The 25,666-nt window shown below is 34.8% G+C and overlaps 1 protein-coding gene across 1 annotated transcript in view; it reads right to left on the bottom strand.

Annotated features, from left to right (window-relative positions):
• TIC110 (translocon at the inner envelope membrane of chloroplasts 110) overlaps window positions 1–25,666 on the bottom strand; it is a 180,691-nt gene that overhangs the window by 37,372 nt on the left and 117,653 nt on the right. The window contains exons 12-13 of the mRNA XM_089797805.1: window positions 17,383–17,537; window positions 6,685–6,810 (exon numbers count right to left, since the gene is read on the bottom strand). Of these exons, the coding sequence (XP_089653931.1) occupies window positions 6,685–6,810; window positions 17,383–17,537 (281 nt within the window). The remainder of the gene's footprint in view (window positions 1–6,684; window positions 6,811–17,382; window positions 17,538–25,666) is intronic.

Here is a 25,666-nt window from a genome sequence, read left to right as displayed (position 1 = left end):
GTCAGATGACTGTTGGAAGTGGAGTGCAGTTGTCGAGTGAATCCACTGCGAGGCTTTACAAGCCTGGTGTGACTATAAGTAGGAGGATCAAGCAGTCACTTTGTGCCTCAGGCAGGAGACAACAACAAAAAGGAAGTGATAAGCTGATCAGAAGTCTCTCCCAAAGGAAACAGTGATGAAAGTATTGTCATTGATGTCAAAGGATTCTTGAACATGAACAAACCTATAAGTATCAATATCAAAGGTATGAAAGTACAAAAAGCCAAAGCTATAAAGTGGGAACACGTTTCAGATTTTTAGAACAGCCACTAGCATATAAAAATAAAATGGAACACTGACTATTTGATTACATGATAGAATGACCATTTGAGGAAAGACAACAAAGCAATGATTAAGGCATATGTGATAAGTAAAGAGAAAGGTCGAACAAACAATTCCAAGACAGACAACAATGATAGTAATGGTGAAGTTAAAGACCATTTAATTTTACAAACCAATTTATGCAATGAAATGATGATGAGTAAAAACTACAGTGTACTGTGAAGACAAAGCTATGTAGAAATAATTTTATGCACCTTTGAAGTTAATATATAGCATGGACAAAATTGATGGAAGCAATGGTAATCTGTAAGATTTAGAGTGATACCAGTATGCAGCAAGAAAGGCCACAAGGTAATGGAATCCAATTTTAATAGATCTCAGTGACTATGGAAGCCATGATACAGAAAACATGTTGATTATTAAAGACTCCGAATACAACACAAATAAAAAGAATTGTTTATTGACACTCAACAATCCAGTCACCTGTCAATCAAAATGGTGCAATAAGAAATAGATTAACGGCAGCCTAAGCCTGAAGACTATGGTCAAGTTGATGATTAAGAATAAAGAGTTCTTCAGTCATTACAATACACAGCAGCATTAAAAGCACCACGGTTATAATGAGGAAGCATTACAAGGTTTGCAGTGATTATTAGCATGGACCACATCAAGGTGCCATTGGGACTTTAATGGACAAGTCAAAATTGATCACAGGACAATGACAAGATTACATAACATAATCTATTTGGAATATGCATAAACTAAAAACAGAGCCGATAATATAAAGAAATAAATTTGTGATTAAAAGTTTGGGTGGTAGAAATTACAAAAGAAGGGATTAATCTGAATATTGGAAAGTGCAGTTGACAGGTTGAAAACTAATAAGTGTGGTAACTTATTCAGAAAATGGAGCGGAAGCCAGTATATTTTTGTACAGAAAAGAGGAGCCATCGGTAGTTTTAATGACAGTGGTTTATCAAGACATCACAAAAGTGATTCAGCACTCATAAAAAAACGGTAGAAGAAGGCTGCAATAAAGGTTACAGAATATATTAACATGCAATACGACAAAGAAGCCACATGAGATAAGAACCGTGCAAGCAATACAGGATGCATAAGTAAATATATCAATCAAGAATTAATCAATACAAACGATACGGTCAGAAGCATATTCAAATAATATTTCTTTTGAAAGATTGCTACATGCCAATAAGAAATCAAATGAAGCCAATATAAAAATAAAAAGGGCAAACAAAGAAATCCAAGCGATAAGAGCACAGGAGTATTCATTAATAATAAATAAAGCTTGTCCGCCAAGCACAAAGACAATTCAAATAAAAATGTATTAACAATAAAAAGGTGCAAACTATAATAAAAACAAGAATGATAAAACGAATAGTAATGTTGATTCATTTTGAAAGTATGTAACATTAATTTTTTTAAAGAGATAATTCTTGACTTTGAATAGTCATACCATTTGAGTAAGAGGATTATAAAATAGAGTTATTTCATTTTGAAGAATGAGTGAATGTGAATAGAAATGAAATATTAAAAAGTGAAATTTGAGAACATGTAGAAAGCAGAATATACAAAACTAAAAGAGAGAGGTTACAAATAAGGAGCAGATCAGTGGAACAGAGGAATAAGAACTATATAAGAGTGAAAGAAAAAATGCAGAATATAAAATATATATGCTGATCTTTTGGTGCATACTAATTTGAAAATAATATAAGGAAGGAGAACAACAAATATAAATGTGGAATTAAAGCAGAAATATATATATATATATATATATAAAGCGAAGCTAATTAGAAGAAGTCAATACTTGTGAAGAAAATAACAAAGTAAAATATATAACAAAGGATTGTTGCTCTATTGAAGACAACATATGGAAAGAAATTTGTAAAAGTGAAAGTGAATTTAAAAGTAGATATACATATCAGTTTGAAGAGAAAAAGTTGTGCTAATAAAGTATCCATTGTACGGTGAAGCAAGCAACACTGTCAAGGTGGAAAAGAAGATATAGATGCAGTGGGTGGGTGCTCACAAAGACAACCAAGGGAGTTGGTGCTTCTAGTAGGTTGTAGCCTACGAAGTGTGGGAATTGAAGCTTCCAGTGAGTTGGTGCTCATAAACATAGGAATTAAAGCCTCTAGTAGGTTGGAGCTTACAAAACATTGTAAAAGAACAAGTTTTATATATAAAGCAATTATTTGTCATGGTTTTCCACGTAAAAGCTTTGTGTCTATGTTCGTGCATAATTGATTATTTCATTATTTGAAGTTATTGTTTGGATTAAAGTTTTAAATTGGCAGAGTTGACAAATCTCATGTTGAAGCGAGGACCAGAGAACTTAACCACCAGATAAGTGTACCAAAAAGCAATCTCAATCTCACAAAAATATTAGTGAAGATGGAGGTCTTCAAGCAATTAAAGATCACTCATGTCTTCCCCATGTTCACAACTAATTGTCTCAAGTCACAGTAGGACGTCAAACCTTTAGGACACCATGAGTAATGTAGTTTTTGAGTCAGACTAATTTTCCCATGTTTCATGATTAGTGGTTCACAAGAACCCCTTTCTCATGAGAATGAATGCAACACTTAGCTCTCATTACATCTAGGTGATGCTAACATAAGTGAAGCATTGGGACTTTCCAGGAGGTCACATATCCCAGTACTGCTCCAACACAAGCATGCTTAACCACAGAGTTTCCTCCAAGATTAAGCCCCCTTTACTTGCAACCCCCCTTTGCAAAACCTTTAGCAAGTAATGTGCCTTATGAACCATTCATTATTCAGGTCATCATATAAGGATTTATTTTCCACAACAAGTCAAGTTGAGATACTGCTATCAAAGTTTAATTGTGTAGTTTTCGAGCAAAACCCATTGACCCTTGTTTCATGAGTCAGTTTCACAACAACTCACCTCTCATGAGGAGAAATGGAACACTAAGCACTCGTTGCATCTAGGTGATGCTCACAAAGATGGAGCAGTACTAGGATGGGTGACCTCTTGAGAGGTCTCAGGCTTTGCCTTTGTGAGCATCACAAGATGCAATGAGTGTTAAGTGTTCCGTTCATTCTCATCAAAGATGGGTTCTTGTGAAGGACTACTCGTGAAATATGGATCAATGCTTTTGAATAAAAACCTACACAATTAAGCCCTCATAACAATAACTGTAATGTTCCCTTTTTTGGAACATTAGAAATATTGAAGTCTTATTTTATGCAACATTAAATTGACTCTTAGACATAAGCTCAAAATATTAAAAAGGTCAACTTAATGTTATATAAAGGACAAAGGGCCAAGGAGGAACAAGACAAAATGCCTTAGGGATGTTGAAGAGGCACAAGGGAATAAGACAAAAACCAGAGAGAAGCCGAAGAGTCTTGGTTTGTGTATTAAAAGGGGAAAGAGGCTCATTGTTGGGTATGCTTGGTTTTATTATTCAGTTCAATTTTCTCTCTTGTGAGAGTCTCAAAAAGCTTCAGCTTTCAGCTAGTTGGAGGATGTAGCCCCTCGTGCTAGCAGACAGTGGACACAAACCCATTGTCCTGGGAACATCGCTTCAGGTGTTTTATTTGCGCTCACAAGTTCTTATCCTAGCATTCCAAATCTGACTGTTAATTCTGTATTTAGAATTGGGGTTTTGTGTACTAGTTATTGTATTGTTGTTGTATAATACAATAATGTACTTACGGAGTTGTATGGAAGTTTCTAGTTCTAACATTATAAGTTTTGCAATGCATTTCTATATGCCTGGAATTCTGAATATTATTTTGAAAGGAACTCCTATCAATTGGTGAAGAATCTTTTGGTTTAAACATCGTATTGTATTCCATTTGCCTATTTCTCAATTTGAATATTATTATTAAGAAGAAGAAGCTGGTTAAACATCTGTCGGCTATTGTACTAGATTCGTTTGTGCTGGAATACATTTTCTAGGTTTTAGTTCTGATTATTTTGCTTAAAAGAGGAATCAGCAAATATCTGGTTAGGGATATTACAATAACACAAGCTTAAAGGGCTTTATAATGAATGCTTCATAAGACACACCACTTGCTGAAGGTTTTGCAAATGGGGTTGCACGCAAAGCAAGCTTAAGCTTACAGGAAGCATCGTGATTACGCGCACTTGAGTTGGAGTAGTATTCGGGTGGGTAGCCTCATGAGAAGTCCCAATGCTTACCCTTTGTAACTGTCACTTAGTACGCAATGAGCACTAAGTATTCCATTCATTTTCATGGGAGCTGGGTTCTTGTGAACCACTACTCATGAAACAAGGGTCAATAAGTTCGACTCAAAAACTACACAGTTAAATCCTGATAGCAAGATCATGCTACAATTGATTATTCAAGAATAGGGATCTACTTTCCTCTCTCATCTGGCACTTCTTACATAACTTTGATCACAAGTGTGCAGCAGGTTTTTCATTGTGCACTTAAATAACCAATTAGTCTCCAACAAACAACTTTAGTATCAACAAGGCTACATTAACAAACTTGTCATAATCCTTCTACATCAGGTGTCTCCACTATTTCCTATAGAATGTTGGCAAGATTCCTATACTCACAAATTGTGAGGATTTTATAACTTCAAAACGTTTTCGTTAAGTGAGTGAATATTTGTGACTCGGGTAGTAGAAGAACTTATTGATTCTAGTAGTAAGGATGCTTATTGGTCCTATTTCTTGTGACTCAAATCAACAATAAGTTGTTGAGAAGAGAATACTCAGTGAAGCAGAATAACATCTAAAAATACAACCGAGTTGAAAAATGACTTCAGGAATCGTCTCACAAGAATTCAATAAAAATGTCCCTATGTTACATGCAATTTTGGCATTGAAATGTGATAATTTTATTACAACAATATAAAAACCTACTCTATTGCCATGACCTCATCTATTGGAAGCTTTCGACTAACTTGCTCACATAATAGCTGAGAATTTCCTACCCGCTATCTTGTTGTTAGGAGGATGTTGTACAAGCAATACAGTGAAGAGAACCAGGAGCAGCAACAATGAAGGGAGCTATTTACCACAATTCAGGATTCAATGGCAGAAGAAGTCTTAAATCCTATATAAAATTGAATAAATCCTATATAAAATTGAATTCAATGGGGCATGTGTGTGTGTGTGTTGGTCAACACACGAAAAAAAAACATAATAGTTCCCAAAGCCTTTGCGACAGCTTCTAAAGAAGTGAACAGTCTCGGCCCTCATCATCATCTTCTCTGCTAGTGGGCAACCTGCAGATCTCAAAGACTTCTATCAAGGTAATGGAATGGCTGCAGTGGCGCTTCTCAAGCATTTCGGGTGCCCATGCTGTTGGGAATTGGCTTGAATTTGAATACAGGGAAACAAAAATTTGCCTCTGCAGGAATGAAACTCATAAAAATTGGTGTGGATACTCCAGGCAATGACTGTATCCTTGCTGAAAGGTTGCCAGTCCCATCTGATTCTCTCTGCGCAGATAATGCTCTTAGATTATTTTATCACATCAATCGGACACTGCACCAACATTGTTCAATGCTGCTAGAAACAACTTCCTAGGGCTATAATGAGGCCTCACAGACTTCTAATAAAACTTTTGTAACAAAATGATTGATCTTCTCAACCTCAAGCTTCAGCATTAAAATGTAGCTTCGACTCCAAATTGTCCATGCCCACGTACACATCACTTCAGAATTGACAATAATAGACTACAGATATCTCAACACTATTGGCAGCAATATCTCTACATATGACTTAATGTAACAATGCACAAAGATCCAACCACAGATGAACTACTTTGCTCCAAAACCATACTGAACTTGAAAGTACATTAAACTATATTATGATATCCGTTATCAATCAAACATACAAGTTACATATTTATAGAATTTTAAAATCCTATTTTCAAGGAAACAAACCCTAAGTAAATGAGTTGCTGTTAGCATATCAGCAATCACATAGATGGACAACTAATGTATTATACTAGTCCACATAATAATAACAAGCTAATAACAAATTATTATGTGGGCATTTGACAAATATACCAACAGCAGAAGTTCTCTATTTGTAAAACTACATGCTTCTAGTACATTAATTATTTATTTTGTTTTGAATTATAGACATGAGAGTATTGTACCTATGGGTTTCCATATTCATATCATATCAATGATAAAGGGCAACATGATATTGTTTATAGACATGAATAAAATATTTTCATTAAGGCTTCAATAGTATATAATGTTACAAAAGAGAAAAATACTGAAATTGTAAATGAAAGCAGTGAAAACTACAACAATTCCTGAAAGTTGCCATAGATAAAGATTCGATCAGACTTTGAACTTAAAACACAGAAGTTTACAGATGACTTACTGCCTTCCTTGTAATTGCAACAGCTGATTCCTCAGAAAGACGCAACCCTCGGACAGCCTTTTTTACTGTAGCTCTCATTTGTAAATCATATCCTTCTATACCAGTAGAAACAGCTTGACCTATAACCTGCATCAGGAAAAAAAATTGGGCATTCCAATCTCAGCAATATAATTTACTGAACAAAGCTACACAATGACATCCATATCCTTTCAATTAATCTATCGATTTCCAGAATATGATAAATGGGCCTCTGATTCTACACAGACAGAATTAGTTATTTTACAAGACAGAAAGTGCCCGAGTTTTAAGAAAACACTTAGAAAACTGGAATTAGGGAGCCTACCATGCAGAATGAGAAACATTAGAGAAGGTATAAAAGTCTATTTCAGAGAAACATTGTTTTACTTGATTTCTAGACAAGTTCCTTCATTACAGTAACTTTTTCTTTTCTATTCAAACATAGATTATGACATTTCTCATGAATTTATACAAAATGTCATAATCTGTAATGTCCCTCCAGGTGGACTTTCCTCTTGAAAGTTGAAAAGGCAAATAAATATTAATTATTTTATATTAGTTTCAATTTTCAAATGCACAGAAAACAAAAGCATGGACCCCCAAATTTCTCGATAAAGCATGGGCCAACCTGTACAATTCTATGGACGAGTGTTGCCTATTATAATAGAAGGGCAGCCAGAAGGCCCCTTTTCTAATCATTGCTAGACCCTACAATTTTATATTTTGAACTAATATATAATCATTAAAAATAATTAGCATCTCAAAAAACTTATAGAGATAAGTATAAAAGTTAATAAAAACTAAGCTTATTATGTTACTTAATCCAGCCAAATCAGTTTGACGGTTCACGGGAATCACCTGATTTCCATTGTTTAAAATGGGACAAGCAAATGTTTCAAAGGGCATCGGAGTATGAAATTGATTAACAAAGTATGGAAATTGAAATCAATCTTGGTGAAATTAGAGGGTAGAATAATACAGTTAGTTTTGTCATTATTGTGATTCTAACCATTATTTTGCAGGTATTACTTGTCCCAAACTATAACCCTAATCGTGGGGCTATTACAATCTCTTATTTGGGGTGAAGACATATAAATAGTGATTACACTATCGGCAAAAAAAAAAAACACATCCGAAGATAAGAAAAAGTTTTTTATATTTATTTGTACAGAGAGATGAGAAGTTTTAAATATGATTGTTTAATATGAATTCAAGTATTTTATCTTAATAATAAAATAAAAGGCCCTTTGTTTATTTTTAAAGGCATGGAGATTTAAACTACAGATGATTCTTCCTTTATAATGATTTTTTAAATTTTGTATTCAATTTAAATATCAGATAAGTGTACATTGTCATTTAGCATCTTAAATGTGATCATCATAGATATAGTGAAATATCAAATTGTTTCTGTATTTGTGTCCAGTTTGTCTCCCTACCAAGAGGAGTTAAAATTCAATCTAGACTAGTTTAAGATTGCATACATATTTGATCTGTCGCATCTTGATTATTAAATTGTTGACAGTATAAGTGCATAGAACTTTTTTAAGTTGTATGTTATAATCTTCATTGTGGTTGACTTTGTTGCCCAAATGAGCTAAAGCACTGGTCTTTTTATCATTGAAGTATTGGATTTATATTTGAAGTCCATAGTTACACCGCCTTGGGGGATAGGGGGATGGCGGAATGGGAGGACAAGTTTTCGAGAGCACGATGGGGGGACAGCGAGAGGATGGCGATGGGGTTCACGAGGGGCGGTATATATATATATATATATATATATATGGTACTTAAAATGCTAGTTATGAAAATATGTATTGCAATATAAGATATAAAGATGTAAAAGAGTAAATACTTGAACATTGCATTGAATTGAACTTTAAATATTAAACATAAATAGTCGAATCTACAAATAGTCAACATCGAGATGTCCCCCATCTTCGATGGAGGTGGCGGAATCTAGTAACATCGCTCGAAATGGCAGGACAGAGTCCTGAAGTCCTTGGTGTGTTGAAGTCTCCGAGATGTCGAGCAAAAAGGGGGGGCGCATCCCCATGTTACTATGTTGAAATCAAAAAATATACAACTTCCTTCTTACAAACCTCAAATCAATTGTTAAAAACCTTATACACATTCATAACTCCATATTAATCAAGTTCAAAGACCTTGCCAGTTGGAGAACTCCAAAGCTAAAATACGTTGTAGAAAAGCCTTGAACCAAATAGTCAGTGTTTGAGGTGAAGGTCTACTCGCCTGGGTGTAGCGGAGCCTAAAGTACAGGGGAATCAAGGTGATTCTCGTTCATTAGCCAAAACTGACTGCAGGATCCTATCGGAGATGTGGTCAGCTCTTAGATTTCCAATCTGCAGTTTTGGGAACCAACAGTCCTAAAACTGCAAAACAAGCTCTAAAAAATTCACTAGGAAAATGTGAGATAGCATCAATGACAAGAACTCTGCACTGCAATATCTTCAAAGTCAGAGGGTTTTACAAGGGCAATGAGTTATTGCTATGATTGATAGTGGTGCTACACATAATTTCATTGATAGTGCTCTTGTTAAAAAATGTGGCTTACATACAGAAAAACATAAAGAATTTGATGTTCGAGTAGTAGATCGTACTACTTTAGTAAGCACAAGTAAGGTTCCTCGATTGAGTACTACTCTTGGTAATTATACAATAACAGATGATTTTTGTGTGGTTGATTTGGCTAACTCTAATGTTGTGTTAGGCATTCAATGGTTGGTAACCTTCGATAAATACTCACAGAGTTTCAAGCGCATGGAGTTCTCTTTCAAAATTTGATGGGAAGAAGGTAATTCTCAAGGGAATGTCAAACGGTGGACCCAAAATCGTGTCTGCTAATAGGATAGAAGCCATTTTCTATCAGGGTGATGCTGCTTAGTCAGCACAATGCCTTACCTCCACTAAGGTAACAGGTTTTGAATCTAAACTTTATCAAGATGATTTGTTGCAGATTTTAGATTCACATAGTATGGTTTTCAGTGATATACCTCCAGGAGTACCTCTGGATAGAGGTTTTAAACATACTATTGAATTGGAATAAGGGGCAAAATCCATTATCACTACTCCATACAAACATCCTAAATCATTCAGAGATGAAATAGAAAAGACTATTAAGGAGTTGTTCGATATGGGAATTATCATGCCCAATTCAAGTCCATTGCTCCTTCGATAGTGCTGGTCAAAAAGAAAGATGGAACTCTACGCATGTGTATAGATTATCGTGCTCCCAATAAAAAGACCATAAAAACATTGATGAATTGTTAGATGAATAACATGGTGTTGTATATTTTTCTAAAATTTGACTTGAGATCTGGATACCATCAAATCAAGTTAAGGGAACAAGATATTCATTAAAATGCTTTCTGTTGTCATTATGGTCACTATGAATTTTTAGTCATGCCATTTGGACTAACAAATGCTCCAACAACATTTTAGTCTTGTATGAATCATATTTTTAATAAACAATTGAGGAAGTTCTTGTTAGTTTTCTTTGATGATATATTAATTTACAGCAAGACTTGGGAGGAACATTGAGACATTGATCAGATTTTGGATATACAAGAATCATAGTCCCTTTATGCAAAAGCCTCTAAATCTATGCTCCACGGGGATGCGTCCCCTGCCTCTGTACCCTAGTACCCGTACCGGGTACGATTTGGGGACGCGGGTACGGATTTTGGCCGTACCCTGCAACGTCCCTTTTTTGAAAAATTCAGAAACGTCCCCGAAACGGCCAATTTTTTTGGGCAGGAAACTTGGGGACGGCCAGCAGTATCGGGGACAGTTTTGCCGTCCCCTATCCGTCCCCGAAACTGCTGGCCGTCCCCTTTTTTCCAGTCAATCTGGTAAAGGCAAACCATCCCCAAAAAAACATTTTTTCGTAATTTTTGTTGTTAGTGTGGCCCCTAGTCATCTTAAAGACATAATAACAATATGCAACCCATATTTGGTCCATTAAAACACTAACTCTTCTACTCATTTTTCGATTTAACATACTTGCTAAGAGGAAGGAAAAAAACATAAGAGCAGTAGCAGCAATGAGCAAAGATTGTGTTTAGTGAGGCAAGACTGCGTTCGGTATTTACTATTTACTAACTATTTTAGTTGGACTTCTCTTTATTTCATTCTGATTTCAGCATGATACTTGAAGCCTTTAGGCATTTTAATTTTTGCTATATATGTATGTGATATTGTTATGATGGAAGCACTTAGTATTTGCCATTTGATAATATTCCATGTATTTATCTTCTAAAATGTCTATGGTGAATGGTTTATCAATGTTATGATATACATATTTGAATTTTGTCTCTATATTAAAAAAAATCCCCTATGTTTTTAATCGCCGTCCCCTGATGTCCCGTCCCCTAAATTTTGGCTTCGACCCGTACCCGTACCGGAAACACGTCCCCGTCCCCTAAAACGTCCCCGTCCCGGAAACTCCGTGGAACATAGCTCTAAATGTTTTTGTATGAAAAAAAAATTATATTTGGCTCACATGCTCAGTGCCAAAGGTGTGCAAGTACATCAGGAGAAGATTAGAGCCATTTTGGATTGGCCACCTCTACAGAATTTGTCTGATCTGAGAAGTTTCTTTGGCTTATGCAGTTATTATAGGAGATTTGTTGAAGGGTTTTCATAGCTTGGAGCACCATCAATAGATGTCACTAAAAAGGGGACATTCGTGTGGACTAAGAAGCACAACAAGTATTTGACAAACTCAAGGAGATAATGAGTTCTTGTCCAATTCTTGCACTTCTATACTTCAATCAGTTTTTTGTATTAGAATGTGATGCTTCTAGTGAAGGAATAGGAGCAGTTTTAATGCAAAATAAGCATCCTATAGCTTATGAAAGCAAAAAACTCAATAATGCTGAAAGATTGTATTCAATACATGATAAGAAAATGTTGCGAATTATGCATGCATTTGTTAATTTTCGGCAATATTTAATTGCTGGTAGATTTGTAGTTAGAACTAATCATAATAGTTTGAAATATTTCTTGAGCCAAAAAGATTTGAATGACACACAGCAAAAATGGATTAGTAAGATCCAAGCCTATGATTTTGAAATTAAATATGTTAAAGGCAAGAACAATGTGGTTGCTGATGCATTATCCAGGAAACTTGAAATAAATGTTATATCAGGGGTAACAACTGATTGTAAACCTCTCTTATTAGTAGAATATTCTAAGAATGCATTTGCTTGTGACATTTTGGACATGAATATTCATGATGAAAGATACAAGGTTATAAATGGGATCATTTTTTATAAAAATAGAATTTTTCTTGTACTCGGATTTAATTGAAATTGAAAATTATGCAAGCACTCCATGCTTACCCTTGGCAAGTCATCTGGGTTATTTCAAAACTTACAGGCAAATCCGTGAATGGTTCACATGGAAAGGACTCAAAAATGATATCTTACAATATGTGAAGGAATGTATCACATGCTAGCAAAATAAAGTCGGGCATTCCTATCCTGCAATCCTACTTCTTCCTTTATCCATCCCAAAACAAAGATGGGAAAGTGTGCCTATGGATTTCATTACCGGGTAGCCCCAAGTACAAGGTAAAGATTGTATTTTTGTTGTGGTTGGTAGACAAATTAAATTTGCACATTTCTTTGCTATCCCTATAGAGTTCACAGCACTCCAGGTCGCTGAATTATTTTTCAAGGAGGTGTTTCACTTGCACAGTTTACACATGAACATTATCAGCAACAGAGATAGCAGATTCTTGAGCATCCTTTGGGAAGAACTGTTCAGATTAACAGGCACAGAATTGAATCACAGTACCGGTTACCATCCACAAACAGATGGTCAAACAAATATTGTAAACAAATGGGTTGAAGGATATCTCCATAATTATGTAGCTGGACATCAAAAAGATTGGATACGGTGGTTATACTGTAGTGAATATTGTTACAATACTACATATCATATGTCTATTGGTATGACCCCGTTTAAAGCTTTATATGGGTATGATGCTTTATCTTTTTTGGATCTAGCCTTCAACAATAGCAATGTGCCAAAGGCTTAGAATTGACTCCAGGAAAATTAGGATATTCTCAAAGCACCCAAGAAAAACTTACAATCTACTCAAAACCAGAAAAAGGCATATGCAGACAAAAAGCGCGCAGAACATAATTTTGATGAAGGTGAGTTGGTGTACCTTAGATTACAGCCCTATTGCCAATCTTTGCTTAAACGTAGAAACCCTGTTTCTATGGACCTTATCAGATTGTCAGAAAGATTGGTGCAGCAGCTTATGAATTAGACTTACTAGAAGGTAGTCGTATACATAAATATTTTTTATGTCTCTTGTCTCAAGAAGGCATTGAGAAAACAGGTATCAATTTCAGAAGAATTACCACCCTTAGATTAAGAGAAGTTGGAAACCATTCCTGACAAAATCTTGGATATTAGAGAAAGGCTGTTGCATAACCGGACTATTAAAGAATATCTGATACAATGGAAAACTTTACCAGCAGATGACGCTACATGGGAAGGCTAACAGGTGTTACAACATCCTAATTAACAGTTGCTTGTGGGCAAGCAACATGGAGAAGGGGAGATTTGTAATGTCCCTTCAGGTGGACTTTCCTCTTATAAGTCAAAAAGGCAAATAAATATTAATTATTTTATATTAGTTTCAGTTTTCAAATGTTTTGAACTCATATAGAATAATTGATAATAATTAGCATCTCTAATAACTTGTAGAGATAAGTATAAAAGTTAATAAAACTAAACATTTATTATTATAAGCTTATTATGTTATTTAATCCAACCAAATCAGTTTGGTGGTTCATGGGAATCACCTGATTTCCATTGTTTAAAAAGGGACAAGCACATGTTTCAAAGGGCATAGGAGTATGAAATTGATTAACAAAGTTTGGAAATTGATATCAATCTTGGCCTATGGATGAGAAATATTTCTTGCTCTCCTTTCGTCATAGTTGTGTCTGACCTAGTGGAGTTTATATTTATCTGATTTTGGAAGGAAAAAGACAATAGTTTATAATCATTGCTTACGCACAACACATCACAGGAATCTATGCCATGACAGACAACTATTGATTGGTACATGGAGAAGAGCCTATCCATCCGCGACTGGAGCCGTTAGAATCGCCAGAGTTACCAGATCATGCTCGTTGACAAGAAGAAAGAACCGACAGGAAACGACAAAGAGATTGCCGGGTGAGGGATCGTATCCCTGTAACGTGATATTCTATCACAGTAGCAGAGATTTAAGTTTGGCCGGAAGTCACTAATATTCTACAGCGGTGGTCGAGTAATTATGACTGAATAGGAACAACCCTTCTAATAACAGTCCTGCCTGAGTAATCATAGACTGGAGAATTGGTGCTCACAGAAACTCAAATCCACTCACTCTGGGAAATCAGATCATTCTGTACAGATGCCCATCTTTTCTCATTATATATCTTCCTAAAATTATTAAAACAGTGATTCAGTTTGTTCCAATTTATGTACACTGTGACTCAGGAAATTGCTTAACTGAAAAAATTGTTTCCGAACGGTACAAATCCAATTGGAAATTCCTGCTTGCTAGTTACAGAATTAAGTAAATAATATTCAGAATTCTGTTACTATCCTGTTTATCAATATTTTCAAGTGCATTAGTCAAAATCTCTTTCTCGGATTTACATAATCCCTTTCTGGGTCAAGGTGCTATGAGGGTGAGCACTATCTACAATTGTAATCTTCATAGAGATGCATACTATTCATAAAAATAGCGATGCCAATCCATAAGAAACTGATGTTCATAATCATATACAGGAATCAAGACTATGACCTTTGATTAAGCTTTCCATGTATCACTGCCTTTCAAAAAATAGCACCAAGCATGGTGATATAGGACCATCATGTTGTACAATGAGAAGACCACCGACATCTACATGTTTGTGTTATTGCTGTATTATATTTGCCATATATTGCTTCCATGGTATGAGGGCTCATCAAAATGCCTTGAACCCTTTGTATTCTATGAGAAAACAATTACATATGTATTATATATGGTCCACAATGTTTCAGAGGTGGGAGCAATAAGGGACAGTAAAGGACAACGGAACATGTTTCTGAGATGGCAACCTGGAAGGTCACTTTTTGCGTAAAGCAGGAAACAATTGTGTTATATATAGTGGATGCCTTATTAATCTAGACAGAATGTTGGGCAACTGTCCAGACAGACCATAAGTATGGTTTGTAAATTTTATAAGTCATGCAAAGTGTTTTCTTGAATGATGAAGCAATATATTCAATGATCTTGTTGTAATCTTTTTCTGACAGTCTAGATATGAGTATATACAAGACTTGGGGAGATCCATCAGAATATCTTGTGTCCTGACACAGTTCTCTTACAGAGTTTTATGAAACATATAATAAGAAAACAATTTTTGCAGCTATGAGTTTTATAAGTAGACCTGGCTAAAAGATGCATGTTTAGGTGTTCTCATTATATGTTCCATTGCTGCAAAATATGTTTCAGGAATAAACTGGCAAACCAAAAGGTAATTGTTTTTAAAGAAACGGGGGATTTAATCAGCAAAAAATTAGATTTTCAAAAGATAGAAAACATAGAACCACAGTTGCTGAATTGGGAACAGGAACAGGTGCGAGTATGTGGCTAAGATAAGCCACATGTTGTGAAGGGTGGGTGCATTCATATACGCACCGTAAACAACAGGATTAAGTTTAGAATGTCATTTACCAATTATGCTAAATAACACCATTACAAAATTTAAGTTTTGAAACATAACTTAGTAATTTGAAAATGTCATGATAGATAATCTTTGTTTAACATTTGAATAATACAATTCGTAATTAACATCAAAATGGTCATTACGAAAACCAAGATCATCATCAACATTAACAGTAGATGATGGAACCTTACTACCACTTGCACAGAAGATTGTAAAAACAAAAAAAAAGATCAGAGTCAAAAAGCTCCAGTTCTATATCCCACAACTTTGTTGCCACATCCTTGTACTCATTGTTTTTGTGAGTAGAAGGCACAACTGAACGCAGGTAAACTATCTCCTCTACTTTGCTCAATGTCAATCAACCACTAAGTGGATGGAGAATGCACCCCAATTCCAATCGAATGAAGAACTACTAACAACCTACTGAAGCAAAAGGAGCTCAGTTTCCGATTCATGAAACAAAACAGATTCGGGTGAATCAGATCTGTGGATTCGTGATTTTTTTCCCAATTATGATTAGTGTGTGTGTACACAGTGCGCGCACACACACACACACAAATATATATATATGTATGTATGTATCCCTTACATATACTAAAAAATAAGAGAAATATACATAATTGTAATCAGCATTGTCTTACTCAAGGAGAGAGAGCATATTGGACTCCCAAGATGTTTCTAGCAAATGTTGAAAATTTTCACATGATGAGAAATTGTTTGAGAATAGTGACATAGCAGCAAATTGGACTCTATGTGATAAAGAGTTTGAGGCTTATAATGACGCAGATGACATCCTTGACAGATGTGATAAATCATATGCTCTTAATAGCAATAGTTAACTGATGGATGATGGTGTTTTGGATGACCAATCACGAAATGCATTTCAAAATGATGATGATGAGAAACATTCTTTAAAGAATCAACTGAAAGTTACTAATAATATGGTTGTTGCACCCTTAGTATGTCATAATGACAGTCCTAAGATCATTTAAGATCGTTACAGGAAGGCTCAGGTGGAAAAGAATCAAAGGGTTATGGAAGATGATTCTTATGTAGCCAACTTGCAAATGGTCAAAGTGGCTTTGAAATAGATGAGAACTGAATATAGGTTGCTAGAATATTTGCTAACAAATTGAAGGAAAAGGAGCTAATCCACAAGCTTATGATACTCGGGAAACATTGAAGAATACATTGATTGCTCTTCGTGAAGCAAAAAATCATATTTTGGTCACGAACCAGTTTAGCGAGCAAGAGACCAGAGGAAGCATTAAGTGATTCACGGAGTGATTAAGGAACTTGACAGCATACAATAGACATGTGACTTGGACAGATGTCTCAAACAATCAAGTAACAAATTTTGGGACCACCCAAAACTTGAGCATGAGTTGGACATTTGATAATCCACTCTTCAAGCTGGATGGGGGAATTCATTTTGACTCTCTAGTGATGGGAGTGGAATCGATTGCATGCTCTAGGACCTAGGTACAATTCCTAGTGATGAGATTTAACCACAAGATTGGAATATTAGATCACTTTCTAGAGTTATAGTACTGCTTCCCACTTACTAATCACCCTGCATATGAGTTCAGATTCTAATCTACAAATGAGCTGGATGGATTCTCCATTTCAAACAAAAATCATACTTCCCAATGCAAACTTATGTGCTAAAAATAACATTTATTAAGAACATTTATTAAGAATGGGAAGTGTAAACATGCAATATATATGCATATTATAAGTAGCAAATTGGTAAGTCTCAGCTAAAAACATGGATACAGCAATGAAAATGCCTAGAAATATTTTGCATTCCTCATTCAATATTCATGAATTACATATATTAACCTACTCTTCCTGTAAATAAATGCAAGCCTTAAAAAACTGAGACTAGTATAATACCAAATGAATTTTAAAACAACTCAACCAGGAAAAAGAATGTCACCTTCTGGAACAAACGACCACAGATGTCTTCATGAGCAGCATCAACTACTTTCTGTGGGATGCAGAGTAGTACTCTCAAGCGTAGTAACGCAGCCACATCTTCCTCACTTACATCACCATCCGCAACACATTGCTGAAGTTTTTGCCTATATATATCTGCCAAAATCAGCCATGAAGATAGTTATTAATAAAAGGTTACAAGATTCATCAACAGTTCCATGATTCACCTACTCAAATGCAAAATGTGATGTCACCCAGAATGCCAAATAACCAAGCTATATTGATTGCAACCAAAATGGATTAACAAATAAAACTAATGTTATGATTGTAACTAACATCGGTTGATACACAATGAAATAGCATGCAGGAAATACCTGGTATTAGTGATCAAAAAGCTAGCAAGCAACTTGTGGATTTGCAAGTCAAATAGGTATGGCAAGGTACTCCCCAAAACAATCAAACCAGTAAACAAGCAAAGAAGGCAATAGAAAAATCTTAGCATTACTCTACCTTGTCATTCTAGATTGTCAAGTCTCAATACTAGCAAATTATGATAGATGCTACTTCAACTGCACATCACGGGTTCAAAGCACCATCTTATGAGACATCAAGGTTTGGTATGTTTGAAGATCCAATATCAGATGTTAACAATGTTATCAAGGAGCATCAACTAGAGTGAGAAAAGATTGTTTGCACCATAATGGCAAAAGGATGAACAAATAAAAGGAATTGAACCCTCATAAAGTCACTCATCATTTGGATATTTTCACAAATTTTTTGAAATCCATATATGCATCAAATCTACACCTATATTGTTTGAGTTGTTTGATGAGATGGTAATAGGTGTAGGGGCACCAAATGGAGTTCAATTTATTACAGACCATGTTGTTGTTTTTGGTGCTATTAGGAGACTAGGATTACAAATACACATATATGGTTTTACCTTGTCCAATTCATCACTTTGATTACACAATAGACGACATTAAAAAACTTAAGTGTGTTAAGGAGGTATTGCCAAAGGCCCACACAACAAACAAATTCATCTATAATCACTCAAAGGTTTTGTGTATAATGCACTCTTTCATAGAGGGCAAGCAACAAGTTCAACCAAAAGTGGCAAGGTCTGAAGCACACTTTCTTGCACTAAAAATTCTTTGCCAAAAAAATGAAATTGAAACAAACATTGAACAAGTCGATAAAATCTAGCTACACAAATCAAACATATGGCATGGTAGTGGCAAACCGCATTTATTCTACAAGTTTTTGAGGTGTGGCTAAATAACTTGAAAAAAAAATTAGAGCCTCTAGTAAGGGTTTTGTGACAAAAAGATGGAGAGAAATCCTTTATAAACTATTGTGGCAATGGATGGGGCCAAAGAGATGATGACAAGTATGATAAATAATAAGGACATTGTTTGTCATTGTAACATAGAAGATGGGATCAATAGATTCACTCTCTTCTCCATGCTACTGTTTATTACAATCCAGCATTTTACTATACCTATTGGTTCAAAAATGATCATATAGATGTCACAAAATGCTTGCTCATGTGTATGAAGAAAATATTCCCCATCTTAGAAGACAATTTAGGTAGTTATGGAAAAGTTCTGATTGCACAAGCAGACAAGAGCTTTTTCTCAACTACGGTCATCATGTAGGGAAAGAAGACTTTTAAAATATTGTTACATGATATCATCTCAAGATAATTTGTATTTTTCAATGCAATGGTGGGATTTCTTTGACCAAAAAATAAAAAACTTAGATGAATTGTAAAATACATTATAAGACAGCCATGCAATTCATCTGTTCGTGAGAGTATTTGGATGTTTCTTGACAGATACATTCAAAGTGACACAATCATCCAACACAACAACCCAATGAATGGTCAGTATTGTTCACGACCACCTCTTCCTAAAGAGGAAGAAAGCTCAAAGTTAGACTTTTGATACACTTGCAATCATGGTTATAATTGTATTCATGATATTTTTCACTTTCAAATGTGATAACTAAATTCTACATGGACACAAACATGTACTATAGGGGATAACAAGCCAACTAAAGTCTAACATTGAAAAGAGAGGGAAGAAATCAGGGGAGCCCTGACCCAAGAACTTTATCGCCAAGGCCTTTACAAGCACCTAGCATAGCTCTCTTTGCAGCAGCAAGAACTATTTGCTGCATCTGGCTTTTTGGACCTTTTTAATTGATTTGTAGGACAACTTATAGTACAACTTAGACTGTAATTGAAAATTCCTAAATTATTAGCATCTAGTTATTATTTATGTAATATGAACCATGTCTAGTGTAATGCATACAAATCAATGGTATGAATTTAAACAACAAAATCTATATACTACAATTCGTTGGCTAAGCTCCCAATTTTATTCTCTCTATATACCTCTATGCTATGGAAATGCCCCCGAATTTCAAAAACAAGAAATTTTCGTTCCTTTTTCTACTGGTTTTATATTTTTAACCTCTGGTTTTCCCCCTTTTCAATCCTGATTTTTTCAATACATCTTACTTCTGATTTAATGATTTTTCCCCAAAAATCTATATACTACAATTCGTAGGCTAAGCTCCCAATTTTATTCTCTCTATATACCTCTATGCTATGGAAATGCCCCTGAATTTCAAAAACAAGAAATTTTCATTCCTTTTTCTACTGGTTTTATATTTTTAACATCTGGTTTTCCCCCTTTTCAATCCTGATTTTTTCAATACATCTTACTTCTGATTTAATGATTTTTCCCCAAAAGATTTTTGCTGCTATGATCCACATAATATCAACAAAATGGGCATAAAATATAATGCAAAATGGAAACATCTGTAGTATAATATGAAAGAAAAACTAAGTAAGAAACATATATCTACATTATAGTATTGTAACAATGAACAAGAAGTCAGATCATGTAACTAAATAAGCAAGCAAAATAGTGTGATTTCCCTTTTTGGATTAAGGTGAAATTAAATAATTAACAGCATTTAATAAGCCATTAGTGTAATTATTTGATATTATCCCTTTAAAAATACAGCATAAGGAATAATATTATAGAATTACTAAAGTGATTAAATAAATTTTAAAAAGAAAGTTAAGTCACATTAATTTTGAACTGGGCATAAAAGAATAGAAATTGAAAAGGCAAAGAAATGTCATGCCCCTTTTTGGTACTACTATATTGCACGGCACATGTTATTATGTGCCCTACATGGTTTGCCTTTAAATTAGACAGTGGTTTTGTAAATGTGCCCTAAGTGGTTTGTTGTTACTTAAACAATGGTTTTAAGTGGTTTTGGTTTTACCTTATACAGTGGTTTTATGGGTGTGCCCTAAATGGTTGTCCTTGGACAAAACCATGGTTTGGCAGGTTGTGCCCTAATAGATTCCAGTTTTTGGCTTCGTGAACATCATGTAATTGGATCCTACATGATTTAAATTATGTTTTGATGTATTAATATTGTAATTACGATTATTAATGGACTTGATTTGATCAAATGATTTAATACTTGTTGAAACATTATGTATTGATTAAATTCAAGTTTTGATATATGTTGAAGTTATTATTGCTAAGTGTGATCGTTAATGGTCTAACCCCGTGATCAGCAATTGGATGCAGGAGTGTTGTGGTCAATCCTAACGGGGAAAGGCATCATGGGGAAGAGGGATGAGGTACAATGATCTAAAGAAGGAAAAAGATCGTCTAGCACTAGTAAGGCTGACTAGGCACTAGAATAGAGAAGCTAGTAGACTTAGGTCTTCAAGATGTAACGTTTAATACCCCTCAACAACAAGTGTACCTGACTCGAATAATTCTTCTCAACACTCACTTGTGTTATCAATGATCAATTCATCTGGCCTCCTAAGGATGTATAAGCAACATGTATGCACAAATTTTCCAAATTATTTCATTAATCATGTTTGAGTGATTATGGATACACAAGATTATGTATCGTGAATAATCAAGTTTATATGAATGGGTAATGTGGGCTAAATATTATGAATATAAATTGATGAATACTTTCCCAACATTTTGCTACCTTAATGTTCTCTTGTATTAAATCAACAATACTTCTTTATCTCCGTTCCTTAGCTACCACCTTAGTTTTGATCATTTCTACATTTGATTAAGTGATATTTTTCCTACTAAGTCACTCATCACTGCACAATTTATAGCGTTAATTATGGTAAAGAGCCATGGGTTATCAAATCATAAAAACTTATAATGAACTATGAAAGGAATCGATTTTCTCCATTCCAGATGACACAAAGGAGTGGTAGGCAAATATTGTTGTTTCATAGCATTGAATGGCAGAGATGATCGATCAACTAGGGTAGCAAAGTGGGCAGTTTCCAAAAGGGCATTTAATCCAGTCTTGAATCAATCTTGATGTATGTTGGTGGGGAAGAAAAGAAACTGATTTTCTTTTGTATGGGAGATTTCTCTGCAAGAAGGTTGCTTGGTAGGAGCCTAGGTAGCTTGTATAGAGCATTAGAAGATATTTTTCTTCTGTCTGCTCAACCACCAAGTAAGACACTCAAAATCTCAAATGTAGGAGTTGGTGGAAGTTTGTGTATGTCCTTGGTCTGCCAAATTTACATGGAAATGCAACATTGAATCCCGATAGCATGGACAAACATCTCTATAGTCATTGTATCCAATCTTCCATTTCACGGGAACAGCAGTTGGGTGAAGTTAGCATACATTGGAAGGGAACCTTGTTTGAGAAATTGTGTAAATAGCCTCCGACAACACATATGTTCAAGCAAGTATTCTTGCTACCTTAAGTCTTAAAAAAATCAGCAGTCACCATTCTCTCGTCAATAGATGTTGTTAACATAAACTATATGCATTAACTTGGGCTTTCTATTACAATACCATTAAAAGACTTAGTTCTTTCATTAGAAGGAAGTTCTCGAGTTTTATTTGATATCTTCTTTTCAACTTTTCCCATCAATTAAGAGCAGTTTTGTTGTGGTAAGCTTACCTGGGCTTCAGAACTTTTCATCTTCTTTTCTCAAAACCAGGGATAGTGTGTCAGGGTCCTTGTTTTGTCTTGAGGAAGTTTTTGAGATTAAACTACAAACTGTTTACCCTTTTTTGAACATCTACAGCTGCTTACATAAGTAATACTTCATTGAATTTTAAGAATGTGATCAGCACTGTAATTTAAGAAGAGGCTTAATTTACTTTGCTAGTACAAAAGAAAACTTTCTAATCCTTTTTTTTGGTCTACAGTTAGGAATTCTCAAGTTCAGAAGGAAGTAAGGGAGTACAAGGACAAGACATTAATTAAACCATGGATCATTAATTACATTCAGGACAAGGACAAGACATTCATGACAGCCTCCTCTGTCTGCTACATAAACAATGTGAGCTCTCTTCCATTTACCTGTGTATGAGTATACTGTATAATTGTTTAAGATGATTAGTAAATCTCAAATGATTAAGGGACAAGACATTCATGACAGCCTCCTCTGTCTGCCACATATACAATGTGAGCTCTCTTCCATTTACCTGTGTGTGAGTATAATTGTTTAAAATGATTAGTAAATCTCAAATGATTTAGTTCACATGTTGCATTTCAGAAATTGTGTAAGTTGCCCTTATATGTTTACTTCTTTCTATTGTTTTACATTTATGCATATGCAAAATTCATTTGTGATACCAAGGTTAGATTATTCTGAAATCAGTCACCTTAATTTATATCTTGTGTTGTTTCATTAAAAAAAAAAAAATTTAATTAAAAATAACATAGCCGTTGTTAATTGTTCAAACTTTGTCATGTTACATATTTTTAACATAGCCGTTGTTACTTGTTCAAACTTTGTCATGTTACAAAATGGAAGGTCAAGGGACAAACGTCGTAAGAGAGCAGTGAGAGATTCACATGAGCACATTGAATTATGGAGATCTAGACTTTGTCCATATCAACCTTCTTGAGGACAAAATGCCTCTTAAAAAAGATTAGCTACAATAGTGAAAGATTTTCTCTGGCTAGTGTTTTCTGGAGATAATAAATAATTTTACTGATGATGCATAGATTAACAATCATTCTGTACATCTTGTATTTGCCATTGGGAAGCTTTTGTGCATCCAATCTTTCGGTAATTTCAGTGGCTACGATTGGAAGATAATTCTGTTGTTATTCTACTGAAGGTTGTAATGATTAATATAATTTGATTGTGATATTCATTTTTAATTTCAGATTTCTATTTCAGTCCGATATTATATGATTCTCAATAAATCTATTGGATGAATAGAAATTAGTTTTCATGCAAACCGTTTGTCAACATTTGTGTAAAGCATTTTGTAAGATCTGGAACAAATATTCATAGGTGATAGTACAGTGGTATCAAAGTTGGTTCTCTAGCTAGCCTGTGAGGTTTCATGAGTGACGGAAGTGCAGCTTGGTTTAATTAATGTCACTGGAAGATCTCTGAGAGCTTTGTTTTCAATTTAGAATTCAACGGAGTGAAAAAATTGGGAATTCTTTGAGATTGGACAAAAGCCCAATTCAGATTTGCAGTGGATTCATTCAAAGTCAACCTTTGCAATTCATTGTACAGATCAATGCAGTTAACTACATATTTGTCTTTTTAAAAATTTGAAGTTCCTTTTGTACAGACCAAATTGTATAATTCTAAAAATTATTGATTGAATGCATACAACGCCTTGCTGGAGATATTTCATGGTTATCTGAAATTATTCATCATCATTTCAGGCCTAGAAAGAGTATAGATATTGTGAAATCTGTAGCGGTTCTTTAGCTTGACTTGGCATGAGCCTCTTTGAAAGCTTATGAAAAAATTATGATTCATTTAACTCTTAAACTTGGGCAATTTAGTTTGGCAAATAAGTTTGCGAAAGGAACATTTTTTTAACTTAGGAAGAGGAAGTGGGTGATTTTTTTAAATGGTTTTAGTAACTGAGAGAGAAATCATCATACCTGTGATGATCTGCAGTTTAAGAATGTGAAATGATTTCATGTCCCCTGGTGGTATCATGTAGCTCGTGTTATTGGAATTGAGCTGTATCTTTATTCTCTCTGTTATTGTAAGTTATTTGGGCATCGACTATGGTCTGCATTGACATTAAGAGGTGTCTTCAGTTTCGACTGGAAACAGATCTTGTATTTATTCAGCACCTATTCTTCTTACCTTTGTTGCTGCTGAATCTCATAATGACTTGGTACCATCATGGCATGAACTGGCATCACTGTGGGTTGCTGCAACAGCTCATGGCTTCAAGTCTCCCATTCATATTGGGAGTACATCGTGTGTTTTCATCTAAGTTTGTAACTGCCAACTCTAGCAATTACGCAGGAGTTCCTTTACTTTTTAGAAATGCTTCTTTGGGATAGTGGCATTTCAGTGATGCTTGTTGGACTCCTTGTTGACCGTAAGTGAATAGGGCTTTTGTAGAATCAGTGATATTCATATTACATACAGCAGAGAATGTGTGTGTATCTGGGGATGTCAGCAGAAACGGTGATATTGAGATTGAAGCAATATATCATGTTGTAACAGTGAGTTTTCAGTACAGTGTATTATCAGAGATTCCGATTGAGTGATAAATTTGTGTTTTGCAAATCATCTCTCAGGATCAATATTATCCATGAGATACTCTGTTCTATTGTTGTATGCAGTCAAATTGTTCCATCAGTGTAGGAGATACATCAGGCTTAAGGATTGACTGATGAGTATCTTCAATCATAAGTGAAAAGTAATTGTAATTGTTTTTGTTGTTTTGCGAACTCAATAAAGGGATCATCATTTTGTGGGCTGAGGTTTTTTCCCTTGAGTAGGAAGGTTTTCCCAGGGTAAATCTGTGTCTGGGTTTTATATGTTTTCTTGTTCAAAGGTTTTGATTATTGCATTCATTATATTCTGGTTTGAAACATTGACATGGGATCAAAACGGATCTAGTAAAGATCCAGAACCAGAATAAGAAAAATGGGAAATGAAGGAATGCAATAATTGAGGAATTCTTTTGAGATCGTGTAGCTGAAGAAGCCTTGGAGGCAGATGTGTTGGCGTTCAATTCTTTCACTCTCTGCCCACACTATGAATTCCTCATGGCGAAAGACCTTTGCTGGATTGTGAGGAAATTTCGACAATAAAGAAAAAGGTATTCTATGATTAGATCTTTGAATATGGATCATGAAATTTATGTAGTTAATATTGATTCATGTTATAACACTAGGAATAGTGTATTCTTTTAGCATTGATCTAGATATTTCTCTTAATAATAGGTTGATTCTATGAACTATTAATAATCTCTCTT

The sequence above is a fragment of the Cupressus sempervirens genome, chromosome 8, assembly GCF_028749045.1.
Source record: "Cupressus sempervirens isolate cs-2001-9-10 chromosome 8, ASM2874904v1, whole genome shotgun sequence".
Classification (NCBI taxonomy): Eukaryota; Viridiplantae; Streptophyta; class Pinopsida; order Cupressales; family Cupressaceae; genus Cupressus; species Cupressus sempervirens.
This window is presented reverse-complemented; position numbering and strand designations above follow the sequence as displayed.